The sequence below is a fragment of the Aquarana catesbeiana genome, linkage group LG02 (genome assembly GCF_042186555.1).
Source record: "Aquarana catesbeiana isolate 2022-GZ linkage group LG02, ASM4218655v1, whole genome shotgun sequence".
In the NCBI taxonomy this organism is placed as follows: Eukaryota; Metazoa; Chordata; class Amphibia; order Anura; family Ranidae; genus Aquarana; species Aquarana catesbeiana.
Window position 1 is genome coordinate 17,727,660 of NC_133325.1, and position 21,265 is coordinate 17,748,924.

General features: G+C 34.4%; 1 protein-coding gene across 1 annotated transcript; it reads left to right on the top strand.

Annotated features, from left to right (window-relative positions):
* The first annotated feature begins 307 nt into the window (after positions 1–307).
* PHOX2A (paired like homeobox 2A) lies at positions 308–21,265 on the top strand. The gene is made up of 3 exons (XM_073612637.1): positions 308–683; positions 15,798–15,985; positions 19,530–21,265. The coding sequence occupies exons 1-3, from the start codon at positions 461–463 to the stop codon at positions 19,956–19,958; spliced, it is 840 nt and encodes a 279-aa protein (XP_073468738.1). The 5' UTR covers positions 308–460; the 3' UTR covers positions 19,959–21,265.

Sequence of the window (21,265 nt, forward strand, 5' to 3'; positions counted from 1 at the left end):
CCCCCCCCGTTCAGGTAAGAAAAGGTTAAAATACAAATATTATCTCCTTTGCAATTAGATATTATCTGTCGGGCAAGTTGAGGGTTAAAATAAAACTGGCCTCTGAAGGACATTAGGTTAGGAGTCTCTGCAGTCAGGAAGGGGTTAAAAGCACTGATTAATATTGCACAGGGCAGGTAAGTGCAAACCTTGCTGGGCGGGGAGGAAAATGAGACAGAAAGGAGTTAACAGCAGCACCCCCTGGTGGTGGGCGGGGTCGGAGATTGGGCACCGCCCCCTCCACACTTGTCCCGTATTGTCATGTAAAGCAGAGTACCTCCTTGTCATTGTGCCCATCCAGCAGGCAGTCTATTAGAGGCAGCTCTGTGCATTGCCCAGTTACAGGACATGTACCTTTAGGAAGAGGAGCCCAGCAACCTCCACAGACCTTTCCCTGCAGCTTCTCCTTCCAGGACCCTCTATGTACAAAATGGATTATTCCTACCTGAATTCGTATGATTCCTGCATGGCAGCCATGGAAGCCTCTGCCTATGCAGACTTCAGTTCCTGCAGCCAACCCAACAGCTTCCAGTACAACCCAATCCGGAGCAGCTTCACTGCCAACCCTGGGTGCCCACCTCTCACCACTGCCAACTGCACCCTGGGGGCACTGAGGGACCACCAGCCTTCTCCCTACTCCACAGGTAAGGGCAGTCCTGTCCTGGAACTTTGTCACGCTGATATAAAAAAAAAATATATCTTTGATTGTGCACTGCTAGCTATAATTTGAAAGATAAATTGTAACTTTATGACACTTGCAAATATAAACTGGTCCTATGACCCTAATAACACAGAGGTGAAAATATATGTTCAGCTGACTATAAACTTGTAGCAAAGCAAACCTCTCGTCCAATAACTTATATACTATAATTGTAACCTAATGACATTGCCAGATATAAACTGGTCTTATTACCCTAATAACTCAGGGGTGAAAATAGATATTCAGCTAATTATTACCTTGTAGCAATGCAACCCTCTCGTCCAATAACTTAAAAAATGCTTGTAACTTTATGACGCTGCACAATGTAAACCGGTCTTAATACCCTAATAACTCAGGGGTGAAGATATATATTCAGCTAATTATAACCTTGCAGCAATGTAAACCTCTCATCCAATAACTTGGAAGAATTATTGCAACTTTATGGCATTGCCAAGTCTAAACTGGTCTTATTACCCTAATAACTTAGAGGTGAAAATATACATCCAACTAATTATAAACGTGTAGCAATGCAAACCTCTCGTCCAATAACTTGAAATAATAGTTGTAACTTTATGATGCTGCCAGATATAAACTGGTCCTAATACCCTAATAACTCAGGGGTGAAAACTTATATTCAGCCAATTATAACCTTGTAACGATGCAAACCTCTCATCCAATAACTTGGAAGAATAATTGCAACTTTATGACACTGCCAAGTATAAACTTTTCTTATTACCCGAATAACACAGAGGTGAAATTATATATTTATTCAGCTAATTATTACCTTGTGGCAATGCAAACCTCTCATTCAATAACCTGAACAAATAATTGTAACTTTGTGACGCTGCACAATGTAAACTGGTCCTAATACCCTAATAACTCAGGGGTGAAAATATACAACTAATCATAACCTTGTAGCAATGCAAACCTCCCGTCCAATAACTTTGAAGAATAATTGCAACTTTATGGCATTGCCAAGTCCAAACTGTTCTTATTACCCTAATAACTCAGAGGTGCAAATAAATAACTCATTTAATTATAACCTCCATTACATTGCACATTATTTGCCTAATAACTTGTTAGAATAATTATAACTTTATTGCACTACTAACAACAGTTTGTCCCCCTCACCTGAGTAGTATTAGAGATGAGTAGCATGCAATCCACAACTGCGACTTTATTACCGTTGACTGTCATTCTCACCCCGATAACTCATACAATCAACGATTATAACTTTATTACACAGCGGAGTGCTAACTGTCCCTAACACCACAACAACTCAGGGGTGGGATATGTTTATTCAATTATTATAACTTTATTAGGTGCCAACATCACATTCTGTCTCCTAATACTCCAATAACTCAGAGCAGTATGTTATTCAATCAGCCATGATGACTGTATTGCACAGCAAAATTATGACTGTCCCTCATCACCGAGGTGTACAATAAAACCCCCCCATTATTTATTTCATTCATTATCCGTTTACGATCGCCCGTTCCTGTCCTGTCCCACCCAATAATTCAAAAACATTATCCATTCTAACTCTGTATTACATCACAATACTTCACTATCAAGGCGTATGATATTACATCACGATATACGATTAAAACCTTGTCCCACCCACAATTTTTATTCCAGGATGTGCAATAAATTCAATTATTATGAGATCTTTACATGTTGTGTTATATATCACCTGCCTCTTAAACTATTAGTGGTTGAGTAGGAAAGCTCCAAATCACTGGCAAATGTTTATATTTCTAATTTTTTTTTTTTTTTATATTATCAGTATAAAATCTGTAAGTCACTATAAAACTACAATGCTGTGAAGTCTATTAAATAATAGTATTTATTTGTAATTTTTATTGTTATTTATATTATATTATATGATATATTAATAATAGTGTGTTATTATTGTTTATTATCATTTTTATTTATATTATTGAATGTTAAATAGCAGTGCTATTGTTGTTTAACCAGATCACTCATTCATTTATTAGATTTGTTAACCTTCTACTAATACATTTTATTCCCTTCACACTAATAATATATCAGTATTTAATAAATATGTAAAGAAATATATTAAAAATGACTCTTTCTGAAGGTTTTACCATAACATACACAGATATCACCAAAAAAAACACAAATATCAACCTAAATTTTCTGTACATAAATTAGTAGAAAACTCTCTTATCATTATAAAATCAGTATTTTGTGAAGCGGTTGATTTACTGGCTGTTATTATCGAGAACAAGAAGAGATCTTTGTTTATTTGTGAACAGTTATGTGTTAATTGTAGTAGGTAGTTTAAAGTATACAGTCCTTTTGGATTATTGTAAATATCAAAATATATTTGATGCAAATGGTATTTTTCTGTATTTGAAAAAAACAAAACAAAATAACCTTTGTTAGATAAAAAAAAAAAAAAAAAATAACATTCAGTATAAAACTGTTTTATTGTTCCATTGCTATGTCAATATCAAATGATGATATCATAATGATTAAAATGTCACTACAAATATTATCAGCTTAATATTAAAAACAATATTTTTGTGATTACGTTAATAACCTCAATTACTGTAGAAGAAGACATTTTCTTTTTTTTCTTTTTTTATTCTTTTTATCAGAAGAATTCCTTTTATTTATTTTTTTATTTTTTTTTAATTAGAGGAATACATTGTATTTCCTTTTTTTTCATTCTTTCTATTAGAGGAATACATTTTATCTCTTTATTTCATTCTTTTTATTAGAGGAATACCTTTTATTTCTTTTTTTCATTCTTTTTATTAGAGGAATACATTGTATTTCCTTTTTTTTCATTCTTTTTATTATAGGAATACATTGTATTTCCTTTTTTTCATTCCTTCTATTAGAGGAATACATTTCATTTCTTTTTAAAATAATTTTTATTAGAAATCTAAAAGCATTTTTTCATTCTTTTTATTAGAGGAATACATTTTAATTATTTATTTATCTTTCATTCTTTTTATAAGAGAAATACATTTTATTTTGAGTGTGCCACACAAAGTGCAGGTATTATTTTTCATTCTTTCACTTTGTACACTACCTAAAAAGAGGATGAAATAATAGCAATACAAATATAAAGTATAAGGATTACAATTATTCTTTATAAGTTTATTCGTTTACTAGAGCATTATTTCACTAAAATTCATTCAAAATTCAGAGAGAAAATTAATAAATCGCTAGCATACCAGTATCTATTGGAACAATTTTTTTTTATGCTATCTATTACTGTAAGAGCATGATATCCTGATAGCGTCACTAAATTCTGATGTCACGATATCGCAAGAACATTGTAATATGTTTTCAATGATTGTACTATTTTATCTTTTTATTTTATGTTATGGAAAAAATATCCAATAAAAAAAACTTGTTTTCGTATAACTCTTACATTTCTAATTGTAGTAATAAAGTAACAAAGTGATATATATTTATAAAATGAAAAAATATCTATCTATCTATCTATCTATCTATCTATCTATCTATCTATCTATCTATCTATCTATCTATAGATACAGATCTATATCTATCTATAGATATATAGATATATAGATATCTATCTATAGAGATAGATTAGATAGATAGATAGATAGATAGATAGATAGATAGATAGATAGATAGATAGATAGATAGATAGATAGATAGATATGTATATGGATAGTTTTTTTTTTTTAAAGAGGAATGAAATATCACTTTGTTACTTTATATCTACAATAGAAATTAAATAGTTATATTTAAAAAACAAAATTAAAACATTTCATATATATATATATATATATATATATATGTTTTTATAGATATGAAATATCACTTTGTTACTGCTATTGTACTGTAACAATATGATATTTTATATAAAAAAAATAATAATAATATATATTTTTTTATATATATATATATATAAAATATCATATTGTTACAATATTTTAACACTCACAAAGGTAAAGTAATATCTATATATATATATATACATATATATATATAGATATTACTTTACCTTTGTGAGTGTTAAAATATTATACATCAAAATGATGTTATAGCAAATTATTATTATTATTAATATTATACAGGTTTTATAAATCATGAAGAAATTACTATACTAACATATATATATATATATGTGTGTAACTTTACCTTTGTGAGTGTTAAAATATTATACATCAAAATGACGTTATAGCAAATCATTATTATTATTATTATTATTACTATTATTATTATTATACAGGATTTATAAATCATGAAGAAATTACTATACTAATATTTTTAAAGTAAATTTAATTCAGTTGATCACAATATCTAAAATCGAACACTACAGTACAGAATTTACTGCACACCTTTCTCCCCAATCTTATTACACCTATTCATTTTGTTAAATATTGTTTACAACGGACATTTCTATGGCAGTGAAATTTTTGTAAACATTTAATTTAATAAAATCCAATCTTTTAGAATTATTTTTTTTTTTGCTACATCAATTCAAAATATGTTAATAAAATTATTTTATTTTACCTATTACCACACAAATTGCAGTATAACAAATGCTGCTACAAAGATAGTCTGGTATGAACTGATTCCTATTAACGAAATTCAGAAATTCTCTCTAAAATGTTAAATTTAAAATTTTAATTGAAATTGAACTTAAAATTTTGAATAGCAACTAAACAATTTTGGTGGTAATTGATGAGAGTATTGGGATTGTTGGTGTACATGTGCTGTGTACACAGGGAACCTTTGTATCTCTATAGCCTGAAGTGCTGCACTGATTGCTGCTAAGATAATGTGCAGATATTTGGGGGGGGGGGGGTGCAGGTGACGGGATGATGTTCGCCTTTGTTTATCCTTCACTAGAGGAATGACAGCTGCAATCTGGTTGGTTTATATGGGCAACACAGGCACTATAGGGAACACAATTATTTTATTACACTATAACCCCCCCCTCCTACTTCTTGCACTTCCTGCAAAATTATATCAGTGTAAAAGTCCAGGATTTGTAAAAATTTGAAAAGATTTTCAGTTCATTTTGATTTTCCTTTAACCAGAATTGCTACATAAAATCTCCAGTAATCACAACTAACGAAGCCCACCACAAGCTCAAAATTGTTAAGGACGAAAAAATTGATCAAAAATATAAGAACATATTATTATAGTTAAAATCACTATTATTAGTATTTTTATTATTATTCTATTTATTTTGTATTGTTATTATTTTTTATGTATTTATTATTTTTACTATTAGTACAAAAAATTACTTTATTTTTTTCAATGTTATTTTTTTTAATTATAATTATTAATTCGCTTTGTTTTTAAACTTAAATTAAATTACAATTTGAAAAAAAAAATGTATTAAAATTAAACTTAATTAAAAAAAAAAAATATCAAAAAAAGATTAAAAAAATGTAATTGAAATTTGAAAAAAAAAGTATTCAATTTCAATTAAATAAAAAAAAATTGATCAAAAAGATGAAAAAAAAAATTAAAGACTTAAATTGAATTAAAATTTGAAACAAATGTATTAAAATTAAATTACAATTTTAAAAAAAGTGTATCAAAAAGATGAAAAAAAAAATTAAAGGCTTAAATTGAATTAATTTTTTTTTAAAAATGTATTAAAATTAAATTACAATTTAAAAAAAGTATCAAAAAGATGAAAAAAAAAATTAAAGGCTTAAATTGAATTAAAATTTGAAAAAAATGTATTAAAATTAAATTTCATTTTAAAAAAATGATCAAAAAGATAAATAAAAAAAATGTAAAGGCTTAAATTGAATTAAAATTTGAAAAAAATGTATTAAAATTAAATTTCAATTAAAAAAAAGTATCAAAAAGATGAAAAAAAATTAAAGGCTTAAATTGAATTAAAATTTGAAAAAAATGTATTAAAATTAAATTTAATAAAAGAAAATGGATCAAAAAGATTTAAAGATTGAATCAAAAACTAGAAAAAAAACAACAATTTTGTAAAATGTTTTTACTGGGTTCCATCAGGTCAGTTTCCATCCTGTCTCCATGTAGTCTTCGACACAAGATGGAATGGAAAGTTCAATCGCTTTCTTAAATTTTGTGCCATATTTGTGCCAATTTCAGCCACTTTGAAGCCATTTTTTGGTGGAGAATACGAATATATCAAGGCAACCCACGCCGATCATTTCCATCTTTTTTTCGGCTTCAAGCTATCAGTATTGAGTCACATTGATCCTTTCAGAGCTTTTTGAGATGAAAAACTGATCGGAAGTGGATAAAATTGACAAAAAAATCTGCCCCAAGGTTCGATCGGTTGTTATTTAGGCTAAGCCCCGCCCACTGGCAATAAGAAAATTCTCCAAATGGGTTTCCCATTTGTGCGTTTTGGCAGCACGCGGTAAGACATATTCGGTGGGCGCCTGCTTTTCCAACACGAGTGTTACTGCAACGCATGTCGCCTGCGCTAATGCATTCCGGCGCCACTCAGTTTGAATGGCTCCCCAACGCAATAAGTCAACACCGCCCCAACCCGCATGCGTTGTATTGCACCACAACGCATGATAGTGTGCTACCGTGCGTCATGGAGAACTGTGCTGCAAAAAAAAAAAATGGCGCATGTCTATTTCAATGACCTGACCAATACATGTTAAAGCATGAAGAAAAACGCATGTTAATGTGACTCACTGGGACTCCAAGGTCTTAATGGTAAGGCCACCCCAATGTACGTGCGTTACGTCACACCAAGACGCATAGACAGGAACCACCCGTCTCATTGTGGTGCATTTTAAAGCACAACGTCCCTGTGCACTTTTGTGTGCATTAGCAGCAGAAATGCAACATACACGTGCGATAATGATATCTGCATTCCTCCCGGAGATCTGCGACCTTCGCAAATGCATTTGGTCTGCAGTCGTTCATATTTATATGGTGACGCGGCTCCACCGTGGACTATATCCTTACAAAGCCAATGTACATTATATCATATATGAATATTATTATTAATTTTATTATTACTGTTATTATTATTATAGTTAAAAATCACTATTATTAGTATTTTTATTATCATTATTCTATTTATTTTGTATTCTTATTATTTTTAATGTATTTATTATTATTACTATTAGTACAAAAAAAATTACTTTATTTTTATTTAATGTATTTTTTTATTATATTTATTTCATTCATTTATTCTTATTACTACTAGTACTATTACTAAAAATTACTTTGTTATTATTTAACACATTTTTATTAGTATTATTATTATTATTATTATTTCATGTATTTATTTTTATTACGATTAGTACTATTACTAAAAATTACTTCATTATTATTTAATGCAATTATTATTATTAATTGTATTTATTATTATTACTATTAGTACGAAAAATTACTTTATTATTATTGTATTTTTTATTATAATTATTATTTAATTCATTTATTCTTATTACTACTAGTACTATTACTAAAAATTACTTCATTATTATTTAACGCATTTTTATTATTATTATTATTATTATTATTATTATTATTATTATTTCATGTATTATTCTTATTACGATTAGTACTATTACTAAAAATTACTTCATTATTATTTATTGCAATTATTATTATGAATCGTATTTATTATGATTACTATTGGTATTAGTACTAAAAAATACTTTATTATTATTTAATGTATTTATTATTATTATTTTATTTATTTATTCTTATTACTACTAGCACTAATACTAAACATTATTTAATTATTATTTAATGCATTTTTTTATCATTATTATTAGTCTTATTATTTAATGTATTTATTCTTATTACTATTAGTACTATTACTAAAAATTACTTAATTATTATTTAATGTATTTAATATTTTCCTTTTCTGGATCAACTGTGAGTATGGGGTTTTGTATAGAGGATTGTAAAAAAAAAAAAAAAAATAGTTTTTTTTCCTCCTTTTTATTGGTTGAACTAGATGGACCTGTGTCTTTTTTTTTCAGCCAGACTAACTATTTAACTATTATTGTTAATATTATTATTTAATTTATTTATTAATATTATTATTACTAAAAACTACTCTTATTACTACTAGTACTATTACTAAACATTATTTAATTATTATTTAATGCATTTTTATTATTATTATTATTATTATTATTATTATTAGTCTTATTATTTAATGTATTTATTCTTATTACTATTAGTACTATTACTAAACATTACTTAATTATTATTTCATGTATTTATTATTTTCCTTCTCTGGATCAACTGTGAGTATAGGGTTTTTTATATAGGATTGTAAAAAAAAAAAAAATTTTTTTTTTGTGTTCCCTTTTTTATTGGTTGAACTAGATGGACTTGTGTCTTTTTTTTTCAACCAGACTAACTATTTAACTATTATTGTTAATATTATTATTTAATTTATTTATTAATATTATTATTACTAAAAACAACTTGATAAAATTTTCTCTGGGAGGAAATCAATCCCTAGGAAAAGAGTACTGGGACATGCAGCAGTTCACTAATTTAATAAAGTGACATGCTTTCCGCCTTGTCTATTATTGCCCCCATTAATAATACAGAGCAGTGCTAATGTAACCCCCCCCCCCCCCCCCCCCCCCCCCCCCCCCCCGGGGAGGTCTGTGTGAGGGATTATCTTGCCCCCTGAGGTCACACAACCCTCCCAACTATCTAATTAGAGATAAGGCATGAAAAGCCCAGATTTTCCACTGCTGGCTACTCGTCAATGACACTATCTACAGTGTTACTGTCTGGTTTTGCAAAATCGAGATGTTGCGCCTTATCTGTCAGATTCGCTCCAACAAGGCCAAAGCGGAGTATGGATGCGCAAAATAAGATATTTTGAATGGCATCTCAACGCATTGAGACAACACAGCCCAATGCACATGCGTTGCAGCCCACCACGACCCGCCGTAGTGTTACAGAAAATGGCGCATGTACATGTTTTTGGGCGCTGTGGTGCATTGCTAGCTCACTCCTTTGAATGGGCGGGCTAAATTCAACGCACATTATTGTTATAAAAAAAAAAATAAAGCACAATGCGTTAACAAGCCGAGCCCCCAGGTGTAAACGCACCAAGACCCATACAATTTGTTAAACTTTTTTTGGGGTGAGCCGAGGTTTTACCGGGTCGAACGTTATGATTTAACAGAATCCATAGCGGAAATTGAGTCTGGAAAAAAAAAAGGGGGAAGTGTTACATTATATCACAGAGGAAGAGATAATATCCCAAATGTACATTTATAGTGATCTCATCTTCATAAATAAGTCATATATGGGCTAACCAGACATTAATGAATATATGACGTCACAAGGAAGAAGTTCACACCCTGACATGAATTATCTATTCCATCAAAGCTGGAGGAGAAATCATTTCTGTCCCCTTTTTACTTTTTTTTTTTTTTTTTACTAATATATATATATATATATATATATATATATATATATATATTTTTTTTTTTTTTTTTAATTAAAATGTGTATTATTTTTACTTGAGTAATATTTTACTCATATTTATTTATATTTTGGTAGTAACTTTTTTCCTTAAATAGTTTTATTCAAGTGATATTATTTTTTAAATGTACTTTTATGATAAATGCTTATGCCTAATTTATGAATGAAATATTTTATGTATGTATACATAAATATATATATATTTTTATATTTTATTTTTCATTATTCATTTCATTTTAACTATTTCTAGTTAAGTCAAATTTATTGATTTGCAGTTTCTTTTAAGATTCGTAATTATGCTTAATTTACAAAGGAAATATTTTAATACTATTTTTTATTTATTTTTAATCCTGTCACATTTTTTTAAATCAATTTGTAGTTTCTTTCATGATATAGTATTATGCTTAGTTTATGAATTATATTTTTTTTCATAATTTTTTTTTTAATTAAATTTCACTCCAGTAATATTTTTTATCAACTTGTAGTTGTTGATGTTATATGATTATGCTGAATTTACAATACATTTTTATTTTAGATATAATATTCAGGTAATTTTTTATTAATTTGTAGTTACTTTTACTGAATATACAAAATATCAAATATAATGTAGTAATTAAATATAAAAAATATAATAAAATATTATTCCCAAATTATGAATGAAATGTTTTCATCATAATTTTTACTCCAGTAATATTTTTATGAATTTATAGTTTCTTTTATGATACAGGATTATCCTTAATTTATAGATTTAATATTTTTTATAATAAATTTGTTTTTTAGATCGTATATTTAAGTAAAATATATATTTATTATAAGTTAATTTTATTGGTTGGTTTCTTGGTCAGTTACTTGGTCGGTTCCTTGGTTGGTAAACTTACTGGTTGAATAGTTGGTTCATTGGTCAGTTGTTTAGTTAGTTCATTGGTCAGTTCCTCGGCCAGTTCCTTTATGGGTTTCTTGGTCAGTTCCTCGGCCAGTTCCTTGGTTGGTAAACTTGTTGGCTGACTAGTTGGTTCATTGGTGAGTTCTTGGTCAGTCCATTGGTCAGTTCCTCAGTAGGATCTTTAGTTGGTTCCTTGGTCAGTTTATTAGTCAGTTCCTCTGTATGTTTGTTGGTATGTTCCTGGACCAGTTCCTTGGTTGACTTCTTGATCAGTTCCTCGATTGGTTCCTTGGTTGGTAAACTTGTTCGTTGACTAGTTGATTCATTGGTCAGTTGTTTGGTCGGTTCATTGGTCAGTTCCTCGGTAGGATCCTTTTTTGGTTCCTTGGTCAGTTTATTTGTCAGTTCCTCTTTATGTTCCTCGGTCAGTTCTATGGTTAGTTTCTTGGTCAGTTCTTGGTTGGTAAACTTTTTAGTTGACTAGTTGGTTCATTGGTCAATTCTTCAGTGAGTTCATTGGTCAGTTCCTTGGTAGGATCCTCAGTTGGTTCCTTGATCAGTTTATTGGTCAGTTTCTTGATCAGTTCCTTGGTTGATTTCTTGGTCAGTTCCTCAGTTGGTAAACTTGTTGGTTTACTAGTTGGTTCATTGGTCAGTTCTTTGATCGGTTCATTGGTAAGTTCTTTGGTAGGTTTCATTTGTCAGTTCCTGGGTAGGATTCTCAGTTGGTTCCTTGCTCAGTTCCTCAGTATGTTCCTCGGCCAGTTCCTTGGTTGGTTACTTGGTCAGTGCTCGGTCGGTTTCTTGGTTGGTAAACTTGTTGGTTGATTAGTTGGTTCATTGGTCAGCTCATTGGTCAGTTCCGTGGTCGATTTATTGGTGAGTTCCTCGGTAGGATCCTCAGTTGGTTCCTTGGTCAGTTTATTGGTCAGTTCCTCTGTATGGTCCTGGGCCAGTTCCTTGGTTGGTTTCTTGGTCAGTTTCTCAGTTGGTTCCTTGGTTGGTAAACTTGCTGGTTGACTAGTTGGTTCATTGGTCAGTTCTTTGGTCGGTTCTTTGGTCAGATCTTCGATCGGTTCATTGGTTAGTTCCTTAGTAGGATCCTTAGTTGGTTCCTTGGTCAATTTATTGGTCAGTTGCTTGGTATGTGTCCTTGGTCAGTTCCTCAGTCGGTTCCTTGGTTGGTGTTTTGGTCAGTTCCTCAGTTGGTTCATTGTCTGGTTCTTTGGTTGGTTTCTTGGTTGGTTCCTTGCTCAGTTCCTAAGCCAGTTTCTCTGTTGAACACTAACAGCTTGAGAATGTGAGATGGTAGCAGAGAATATAAGAAGATGGTGTTGGGTCCACATGGGCATTGTAATATCATTGATGGCATATTGGATCAGCAAAAACCTAATTTGTATGGCTAAAAAGGGTTAAAAAATGTAAGGTTATTCTGTCTCGTTGGATCCCAAGCCCTATGCCATAGAAGCCATGGTTTTTCATACACTGATGACCAAAAAGTCTGAAACAGATGTATGCAGTTTACAATAAGGTGTTTCATCCCTTCCCTCCTCCTTCCAAATCTTAACCTTTAATTCTTCTATGGACTGCTTGCTGTTTGCAGTGCTCAGATTGAGCTGTGTAGGGCCCATCTCAGAATGCCCTTTTTTCTGCCCCCTACAAAGTCCCCTGCTGAGGATTAGATGCCAGAAAGGATTACGGCTTCAAAGAAACCGCTAATTCCCCAGGAATTTGCATCACTGAACTGTCCCAGGGCAGCCAATATTGGCTCCGCAGGGGCCCAGGCTGTGCGTACAGTGTGAAGCTGGGAGCTGAAAGGGAACTTATTGTCCTTCTAAAGATCTACAGAAGAATGTGAAATGTAACTAAATGTCAGATGTGTTAATGTCATTAAATCTCCTGTATAGATTGTAATATCGGTGCGTATCTTCTCACTACATAGGCAGGTGCTGCTTCCTTAGCACCGCACAGGGGCGGCTCTTTAGGCTGAGGAACGTTATGCCGCATGTTATCTTAAAGCCTCCTATTCATATGAATGGGATGCCTAATGCACCAAAAAAGGGGCATGTAATATATATATATATTTTTTTGTGCATCTGGTCATGTGTTAGCGAGGGTTGTGGTGTGCCTCAAGACATTTCTGGTGGCTGGTGCGTTGGGGTGGGAGTGATTAGGAATGAATGGCATGGCAGTGCACTAATGTGCAAAATATGCATTTTCATGCGTTGTGCTAATACATCAAGAGGAAGAGCGTGCACCCCCCCGCCTTACTGCGCCCCCTCCCGGAGCAATGGGTGGAGTGGACCTGTATGAACTCCTCTCCTCATCTTATACACCGTGTACCTCTCTAAGGAACTGTGCCACAACAGCTTGTACCAGCCATTCTCGCGGCGGAGATGAGGGCCTAGTGTGAAAAGGGGCGGGGCATACAGACTGAAATTTTTAGTGTTGTCATGAATGTCCTGGACCTCCAATGGGGTCAGATCCAGCCATGATATGTCAGTGCCAACTGGTGTCTGTACTTACCTCTGACATCACTAATTATCTTTGTCAGTAACATTTTCAATATTATATTATCAGGTTATTATGATTTATTGTGTTTATTATGATGACAATTATTATATTATGTTATCATGGTATTAAATGATGATGATGTTGATTATGTTATCATGTTAGGACATTCTTCCTCCATGGTAGGGAGGCATTAATATGTCCCTCCTTCAAAAGCAGTTAATAATTGTAGTATTGATAGTAGTAATAATAATAGTAGTAGTAGTAAAAAAAATAATGATAAAAATAATAGTAATAATAAAAACTTTTTTTTTATTTAAGAGAATGTTGAACATAATAATATAATGACTGTGCAAACAGAACTTACGTTAAATCCTATTTTTTTTTATAATTCTTATTTTATCTGTTAACAGAAAAAAAAATCATACAATATTGCAAATAAACATTAGTATTAATACTATTATATTATCTTATCATGATGACTATTATTATGCTATCATGTAAGAACATTCCTCCTCTGTGCTAGGGAGGCTTTAATAAGCCTCTCCTTCCATAGTGGGCAATTAAGAATAATAGTAATAATATTAGTGTAATTATTAATAATAGTATTAGTGATAATAATAATAATAATAATAATAATAATAATAATAATAGTAGTAGTAGTAGTATTAGTGATAATAGTAGTAGTAGTAGTAGTGATAATAATAATAGTAGTAGTAGCAATAATAATACAAGTAGTAGTAATAATAATAATGATGATAAAAATAATAATAATAATAATAACTCCTTTTTATTATTAAAAAGAATGTTGAACATAAAAATATAATGACTGTGCAAACCGAACTTATGTTAAATGCTATTTTTTATTTTTCATTTATAATTCTTCTTTTATGTATTAGTTAAAAGAACAAAAAAATATATAAAATGTTGCACATAAACTTTAGTATTATTAATATTATATTATGTTATCATGTTGTTGTTATTATATGATGATGACGATGATGACTATTATTATGCGATCGTGTTAGGACATTCTTCCTCTGTGCTAGGGAGGTTTTAATAAGCCTCTCCATCCATAATGGGATAATAATAATAGTAGTAGCAGCGATAATAATAATACATAGTAAAAATAAAAATAATAGTAATAAAAGTAGTAGTAATAATGATGATAAAATTAATAGCAATAATTAAAACTTTTTTTAAATGTGATTTAAAAGAATGTTGAACATAAAAATATAATGACTGTGCAAACTGAACTTATGTTAAATTCTATTTTTTATTTTTCAATTATAATTTTTATTTTATGTATTAGGTAAAAGAACAAAAAAATATATAAAATGTTTCACATAAACATTAGTATTATTAATATTATATTATGTTATCATGTTGGTTTTATTATATAATGATGATGATGACTTTTATTATGCTATCATGTTAGAACATTCTCCCTCTGTGCTAGGGAGGCCTTAAAAAGTCTCTCCTTCTATAATGGGCTAATAATAATGATAATAATAATAATAGTAGTAGCAGTAGTAGTCATAATAATAATAGTAATAAAAATAATAGTCTTAGTAGTAATAATAATAACAATAACTTTAGTAGTAATAGTAATAAAAGAAAATGTAGTAGTAGTAGTAGTAGTAATATTAATAGTAGTAGTAATAGCAATAATAATAATAATAGTAGTAGTAATAATAATAGTAGTAGTAATAGCAATGGTAATAATAGTAGTAATAATAATTATAGTAGTAGTAGTAATAACAATAATAATAGTAGTAATAATAATAATAATAATAATGGTAGAAAAATAAAAACATTTTTTTTTACAACGTACTTAAGAGAATATTGAACATAAAAATGCAATGACTGAAAACAAATGCAGCCACCACATCTATGTAGTGTGGTCATGCTGGGACAAGACTACAGAACACCTCCCCTCTCTCCTCTATATATAGATAAGGAGAAGTATTCTTTAGCCCACAGACAGAGCTGGAAACAATATAACCGATAAGAGCTCAGCACAGGCAGAGAGCACAAGAAGGTATTAGCTCAATGGATTTCTGGCAGGATCTACAGATGTTTTACAGTTTTAGTTACAGATTCAACATACCACAAGGGGGCAGACTTTGGGGTTTGTGAGAATCCATGTATGGGCACTATTATTTCTGTACTGATGGGTGTCGTACGAATGTTGGGTTGATGGTGGTGTCTCTTTCTCTCCGACAGTCCCCTACAAGTTCTTCTCAGACCCGTCCAGCATCAACGAGAAGAGGAAGCAGCGGAGGATCCGGACCACCTTCACCAGCTCACAGTTGAAGGAGCTGGAGAGAGTCTTTGCGGAAACCCACTACCCTGATATCTACACCCGAGAAGAGCTGGCACTCAAGATAGACCTGACAGAGGCCCGGGTGCAGGTAAACAGCCCCACCTAACCCCAGTCTAAAGGGTTTTCTTTTCAGTTTTGAGTGGTACAGAAAAGTTTTTATTTCATAATTACACTTGTTGGATGTTTGAACCGGTGACTAATAAATATTTAAGCCGGGCACATCCAGGTTAAAGGTTTTCAGAAGCAGGTCAATAATGGAGGCCTCCATAATTGGGTGGGCCATTGTGAGTTGTTGGTGATGGAGCAGGTTCCAGGGCTGTCATCTTTATTCTCCCAATACTTGCTCAGCCAATGGCTCAGAACAACCATGGAGCCAGTGACATTTCAGGATGTGTAGGTCATCGGCTCACCAAGTAGTTAGGAGGGGGGGGGGGGTCAGGATGACAATCCTGGGACCTGAACCCAAGAGTCAGCAACTCACCAACTAGTAAGGATGGGGGTCAGGGTGGCAGCCTTGGAACCTGAACCCAAGGGTCAGCAACTCAAAGTAGTAAGGAGGGGGGGTCAAGATGACAACCCTGGAACCTGAACACAAGGGTCAGCAACTCGCCAAGTAGTAGGGATGGGGGTGTCAAGATGACAGCCCTAGAAGTTGAACCCAAGGGTCAGCAACTCACCAAGTAGTAAGGAGCAAGATCAGGATGACAGCCCTGTAATTTGAACCCAAGGGTCAGAAACTCACCAAGTAGTAAGGAGCGAGATCAGGATGACAGCCCTATAATTTGAACCCAAGGGTCAGAAACTCACCAAGTAGTAAGGATGGGGGTCAGGATGGCAGCCCTGGAATTTGAACCCAAGTGTCAGCAACTCAACAAGTAGTAAGGAGCGGGATGGCAGCCCCGGAACCTGAACTGAAGGGTCAGCAACTCACCAAGTAGTAAGGAGGAGGATCAGGATGGCATCCCTGGAACCTGAACCCAAGGGTCAACAACTCACAAAGGAGTAAGTAGGGGGGGTCAGGATGACAACCCTGGAACCTGAGCCCAAGGGTCAGCAACTCGCAAAGAAATGTTAGAAAGCCAATGATTTGAATCGCCAATAGAGAATTTAGTGAGTGTGTTTCCTTGAAGTGGTTTGTGTCTTTGCCCCTCCCACAAGGCCTCAACAAATGGGGAGAGGGTGACACCATTCTTTGTCTGAGGACTGAGGACAACAGAGCTGGGGGATCTCACCGCCAGGGTGGAGGTCGTCACGGCATTTGCACACAACCACACAAAGCACAAACATTGGATTTGAGTGGATTTGAGTGGAGTTGGCTGTTAATAATTATTCTTGCAAAATTTCCCAAATAAAAAAGAAAAACACAATATTTAATTTAGGTTTTTTTTTTAATTGAAATTAATTTTATGCTTTTTTTTATAAAGCAAATCATGTGACTTGGTAGATTCTTCTGTTCTCCCGATAGTAAATGATGTGCAGTGACATCAGCACCGCTCTTTGCACCAATACACTTTGACTGCATTGTGTGGTAGCGGTGCCTCCTCAGGGGTGGAGTCTATGACATCCTGCACTCATAGTATGTCCTCAGTCATGCTGGGCGTCATTCAATCCAGAAGACTGAGGACATCTTATGGTGAAGAAGAGGCACTGCAGGGGGACAGCTCTAGATGAAAGGTTGGCCATAATTCATAAATATTCTTGCAAGATTTCCCAAGTTATAAAAAATATATATTAAAACAATGTTTAATTGTATGTTTCATTGTTTATCAAAAGTTTTACATTATATTTGCTGTGAAGTGCGGTACTTGTTAGCTGTTAGCCACCTTTTTAGGACAAAGGAGGCTCACAGGAGACTTCCTGTAACATCCTTCAATAGGACTGCTACCCCCCCCCCCCCCCCCTTACTATCAGAACTTTATGGCAGTTATTCAACACTCATCAGCTCCTAAAGATTGATAGAAATTTCTAGAAATGTTGTTGGGTCACAGAAATGTAACACAATGTTTTTTGATATCTGTATAGTAGAGTAAAACGGAGAACCTCCCACCCCCCCAGATTTTTTAATGTATATCTGGCTGGTCACACAACCCACTGGATCCTCCTTAGACCTTCTGCTGGCCATGGACAGACCTCCGTAAGGCAGAGAGCAGCGATCATGTGGCGAATACGCTTTGAATGCAGGGTGCTGCAGTGATGCCCCCTTGGCCGAGGGGTCTATGACACCCTGTAGTCATAGTATATCCTCAGCGATGCTGGGAGTCATTCAACCCAGAAGACTGAGGTCATCTTGTGGAGAAAAAGAAGTAATGCATTAAGGCCAGGCTGGGAGGATTTTAATAAAAATTTAGTTAGGCTTTAGGCAGTCATGCTGTTACTCCAGTCCCGGATTTCCACAGTGGGGGTGAAGACTCTTGGGAGCTGCCGAGTCACTTCCTCCTCCAGGACCAGCACAGTATCAGTCCCCCTAAGCAATGTGGGGGGGAGCGTGACCACACTGCCCGAATTTCAGCAGCGGCCTTAAAGCGTTGTCAGCCCTCTCTGAGAAATGGTGCTGAAAACCAAACATCGCACTTACAAATGTATACTATATTGTCATAAGTATTGGGACGCCTGCATCCACACGCACATGAACTTTAATGACATCCCAGTCTTAGTCCGTAGGGTTCAATATTGAGTTGGCCCAGCCTTTGCAGCTATAACATCTTCAACTCTTCTGGGAAGGCCGTCCACAAGGTTTAGCAGTGTGTCTATGGGAATGTTTGACCATTCTTCCAAAAGCGCATTTGTGAGGTCAGGCACTGGTGTTGGAAGAGAAGGCCTGCCTCGTAGCCCACACTCTGATTCATCCCAAAGGTGTTCTATTGGGTTGAGGTCAGGACTATGTGCAGGCCAGTCAAGTTCCTTCACCCCAAACTCGCTCATCCATGTCTTTATGGACCTTGCTTTGTCCACTGGTGCGCAGTCATGTTGGAACAGGAAGGGGCCATCCCCAAAACTGTTCCCACAAATTTGGGAGCATGAAATTGTCCAAAATGTCCTGGTATGCTGACGCCTTACGAGTTCCCTTCACTGGAACTAAGGGGCCAAGCCCAACCCCTGAAAAACAACCCCACATCATAATCCCCCCTCCACCAAATGATTTGGACAAGTGCACAAAGCAAGGTCCATGAAGACATGGATAAGTGAGTTTGGGGTGGAGGAACATTAACTGGTCTACACAGAGTCCTGATCTCAACTCGATAGAACACCTTTGGGATGAATTAGAGCGGAGACTGCGAGCCAGGCCTTCTTGTCCAACATAAGTGCCTGACCTCAAAAATGCACTTCTGGAAGAATGGTGAAACATTCCCATAGACACACTCCTAAACCTCGTGGACAGCCTTCCCAGAAGAGTTGAAGCTGTTATAGCTGCAAAGGGTGGGCCAACTCAATATTGAACCCTATCGACTAAGACTGGGATGTCATGTGTGTGTAAAGGCAGATGTCCTAATACTTTTGACAATATAGTGTATTTCATTAACAAAACTAAAAACTGATTACACTTCTTTGCCAACTCAAACCCACAATTTATGGCTACGGTGCCTTTCAGAAACAAATCAGAAGTTTCAGTCTTTGTGTTTTATATTTTTCAGGTCTGGTTTCAAAACCGACGAGCCAAATTCCGCAAGCAGGAGCGAGCGGCCAACTCCAAATCGGGGAGCAACTCCAGCAGCGGCTCGAGCGGGAAAAAGTCGGACCCCAGGTCCTCCTCCGAGGATGACGAGTCCAAAGAGTCCAACTGCAGCCCGACGCCCGACAGCACGGCCTCCCTGCCCAACACTGCCAGCCTCAACAGTCCCAGCCTCAGCCCCAGCCCCAGCACAGGGACCAATCTGGTGCCGAGCCACGCCGCCCAGAGCCTGAAGGCCCCCGTGTGGCCCGGCATCCCAACTAGTAGCAGCGCCAACACAGCCGACCTCCTTAAAGCCTGGCAGCCGGCTGAAGCCGTCCCCGGACCCTTCGCCGGGGTCCTTTCCACCTTTCACCGGAAACCAAACACCCTAAAAACAAACCTATTCTAGAAGAAAGCCAACAGAAAAAAAAAAAAAAAGAGCGCAAATTGTAAAAAAAAAATTAAATAAGACCCAATGCAACGTGGACAGGACCCAAAATCTGAACTATAGACTTCGTGGTTATATATAGAAAACCACCAATTTTGGGGGAAGGACCTTCCTTCTATTCGTCCTCATAACCTCACGTGTCTGCATCAAGCCGGGCCCAGAGCCCGCGGGTGACTTCCATGTACATTGAGAGACTGGGGTGCCCTTTAAAAAAAAAAAAGGCGTTTGGAGGAAAAGGGATCTGAACCAGCGGATGTACAGTAACCTTTCATGGACGCCGCGGTATCACCCACCAAGCCGCAGCTCGCTTAATTCACGTTTATTTATTATTTATTGTATTTAAGTAGTTTTGTTTCTATTTTTCAGTTCTTTTCTGATTAGAAAGCACTGATTTATTATTATTTTTTTTGTATTTTTACTTTCAAAAGAATCAGGATTTGTGTTGTATATGAAATGTATTGTATATTTTTACCTCTTAAAGAACACCAGGCTTAAAACACAAAAGCCTCTATTTAGCAACCTGCAATATATATATATATATATATATATATATATATATATATATATATATATATATATATATATATATATATATATATATATATATATATATATATATATATATATATTTGTATTCATTCTAGAGTGGGGCACACTTTTCTGAACTATCTTGTATGTCACAGCCCCGCCTCCAGCACGCCCCCTCTGAACCTTAGCTCCTCCTCCACCCTCCCACAGAGTTTAGCTCCACCTTTTTTAAATTCGTTTTTTTTTTATTGGCCTGGTGTTCTTCCTGAGCGCAGCCAAAGAGGGAGAACGGACTTGTTGGAACTCAATGGAACTTATAGGTATTTAGCAAGCTCCGCCTCCACATCAGATTTCCCTGGGTGCCCAGACAGCCAATGAGGTTCACGCAGAAGACGTGCCCAAAAATTGGGAACTTGTGCGATAGTGGGGACCCAGCACTGTAAATGTGTCAAATCTGCTATTCGGGAACAGCATTGACGTACGATCAAAAACATAGCGTGTTTCCCCCGAAAATAAGACCGGGTCTTATACTAAGTTGGGCTACAGAAAACACACTAGGGCTTATTTTCAGGGGATGTCTTATTTATTTACTGTATGTTCAAAAAAGTTCCTCCCCCTGTCAGCTCAGGAGTCAGCATTGCGAAATTCTGTAATCCCAAAAACAAATCTTAAAGTCCTTGTAAAATCATGTAATCCGTTCTGTAAAAAGGTTATATAATGTGCAATGTGTCTCCTTGTGT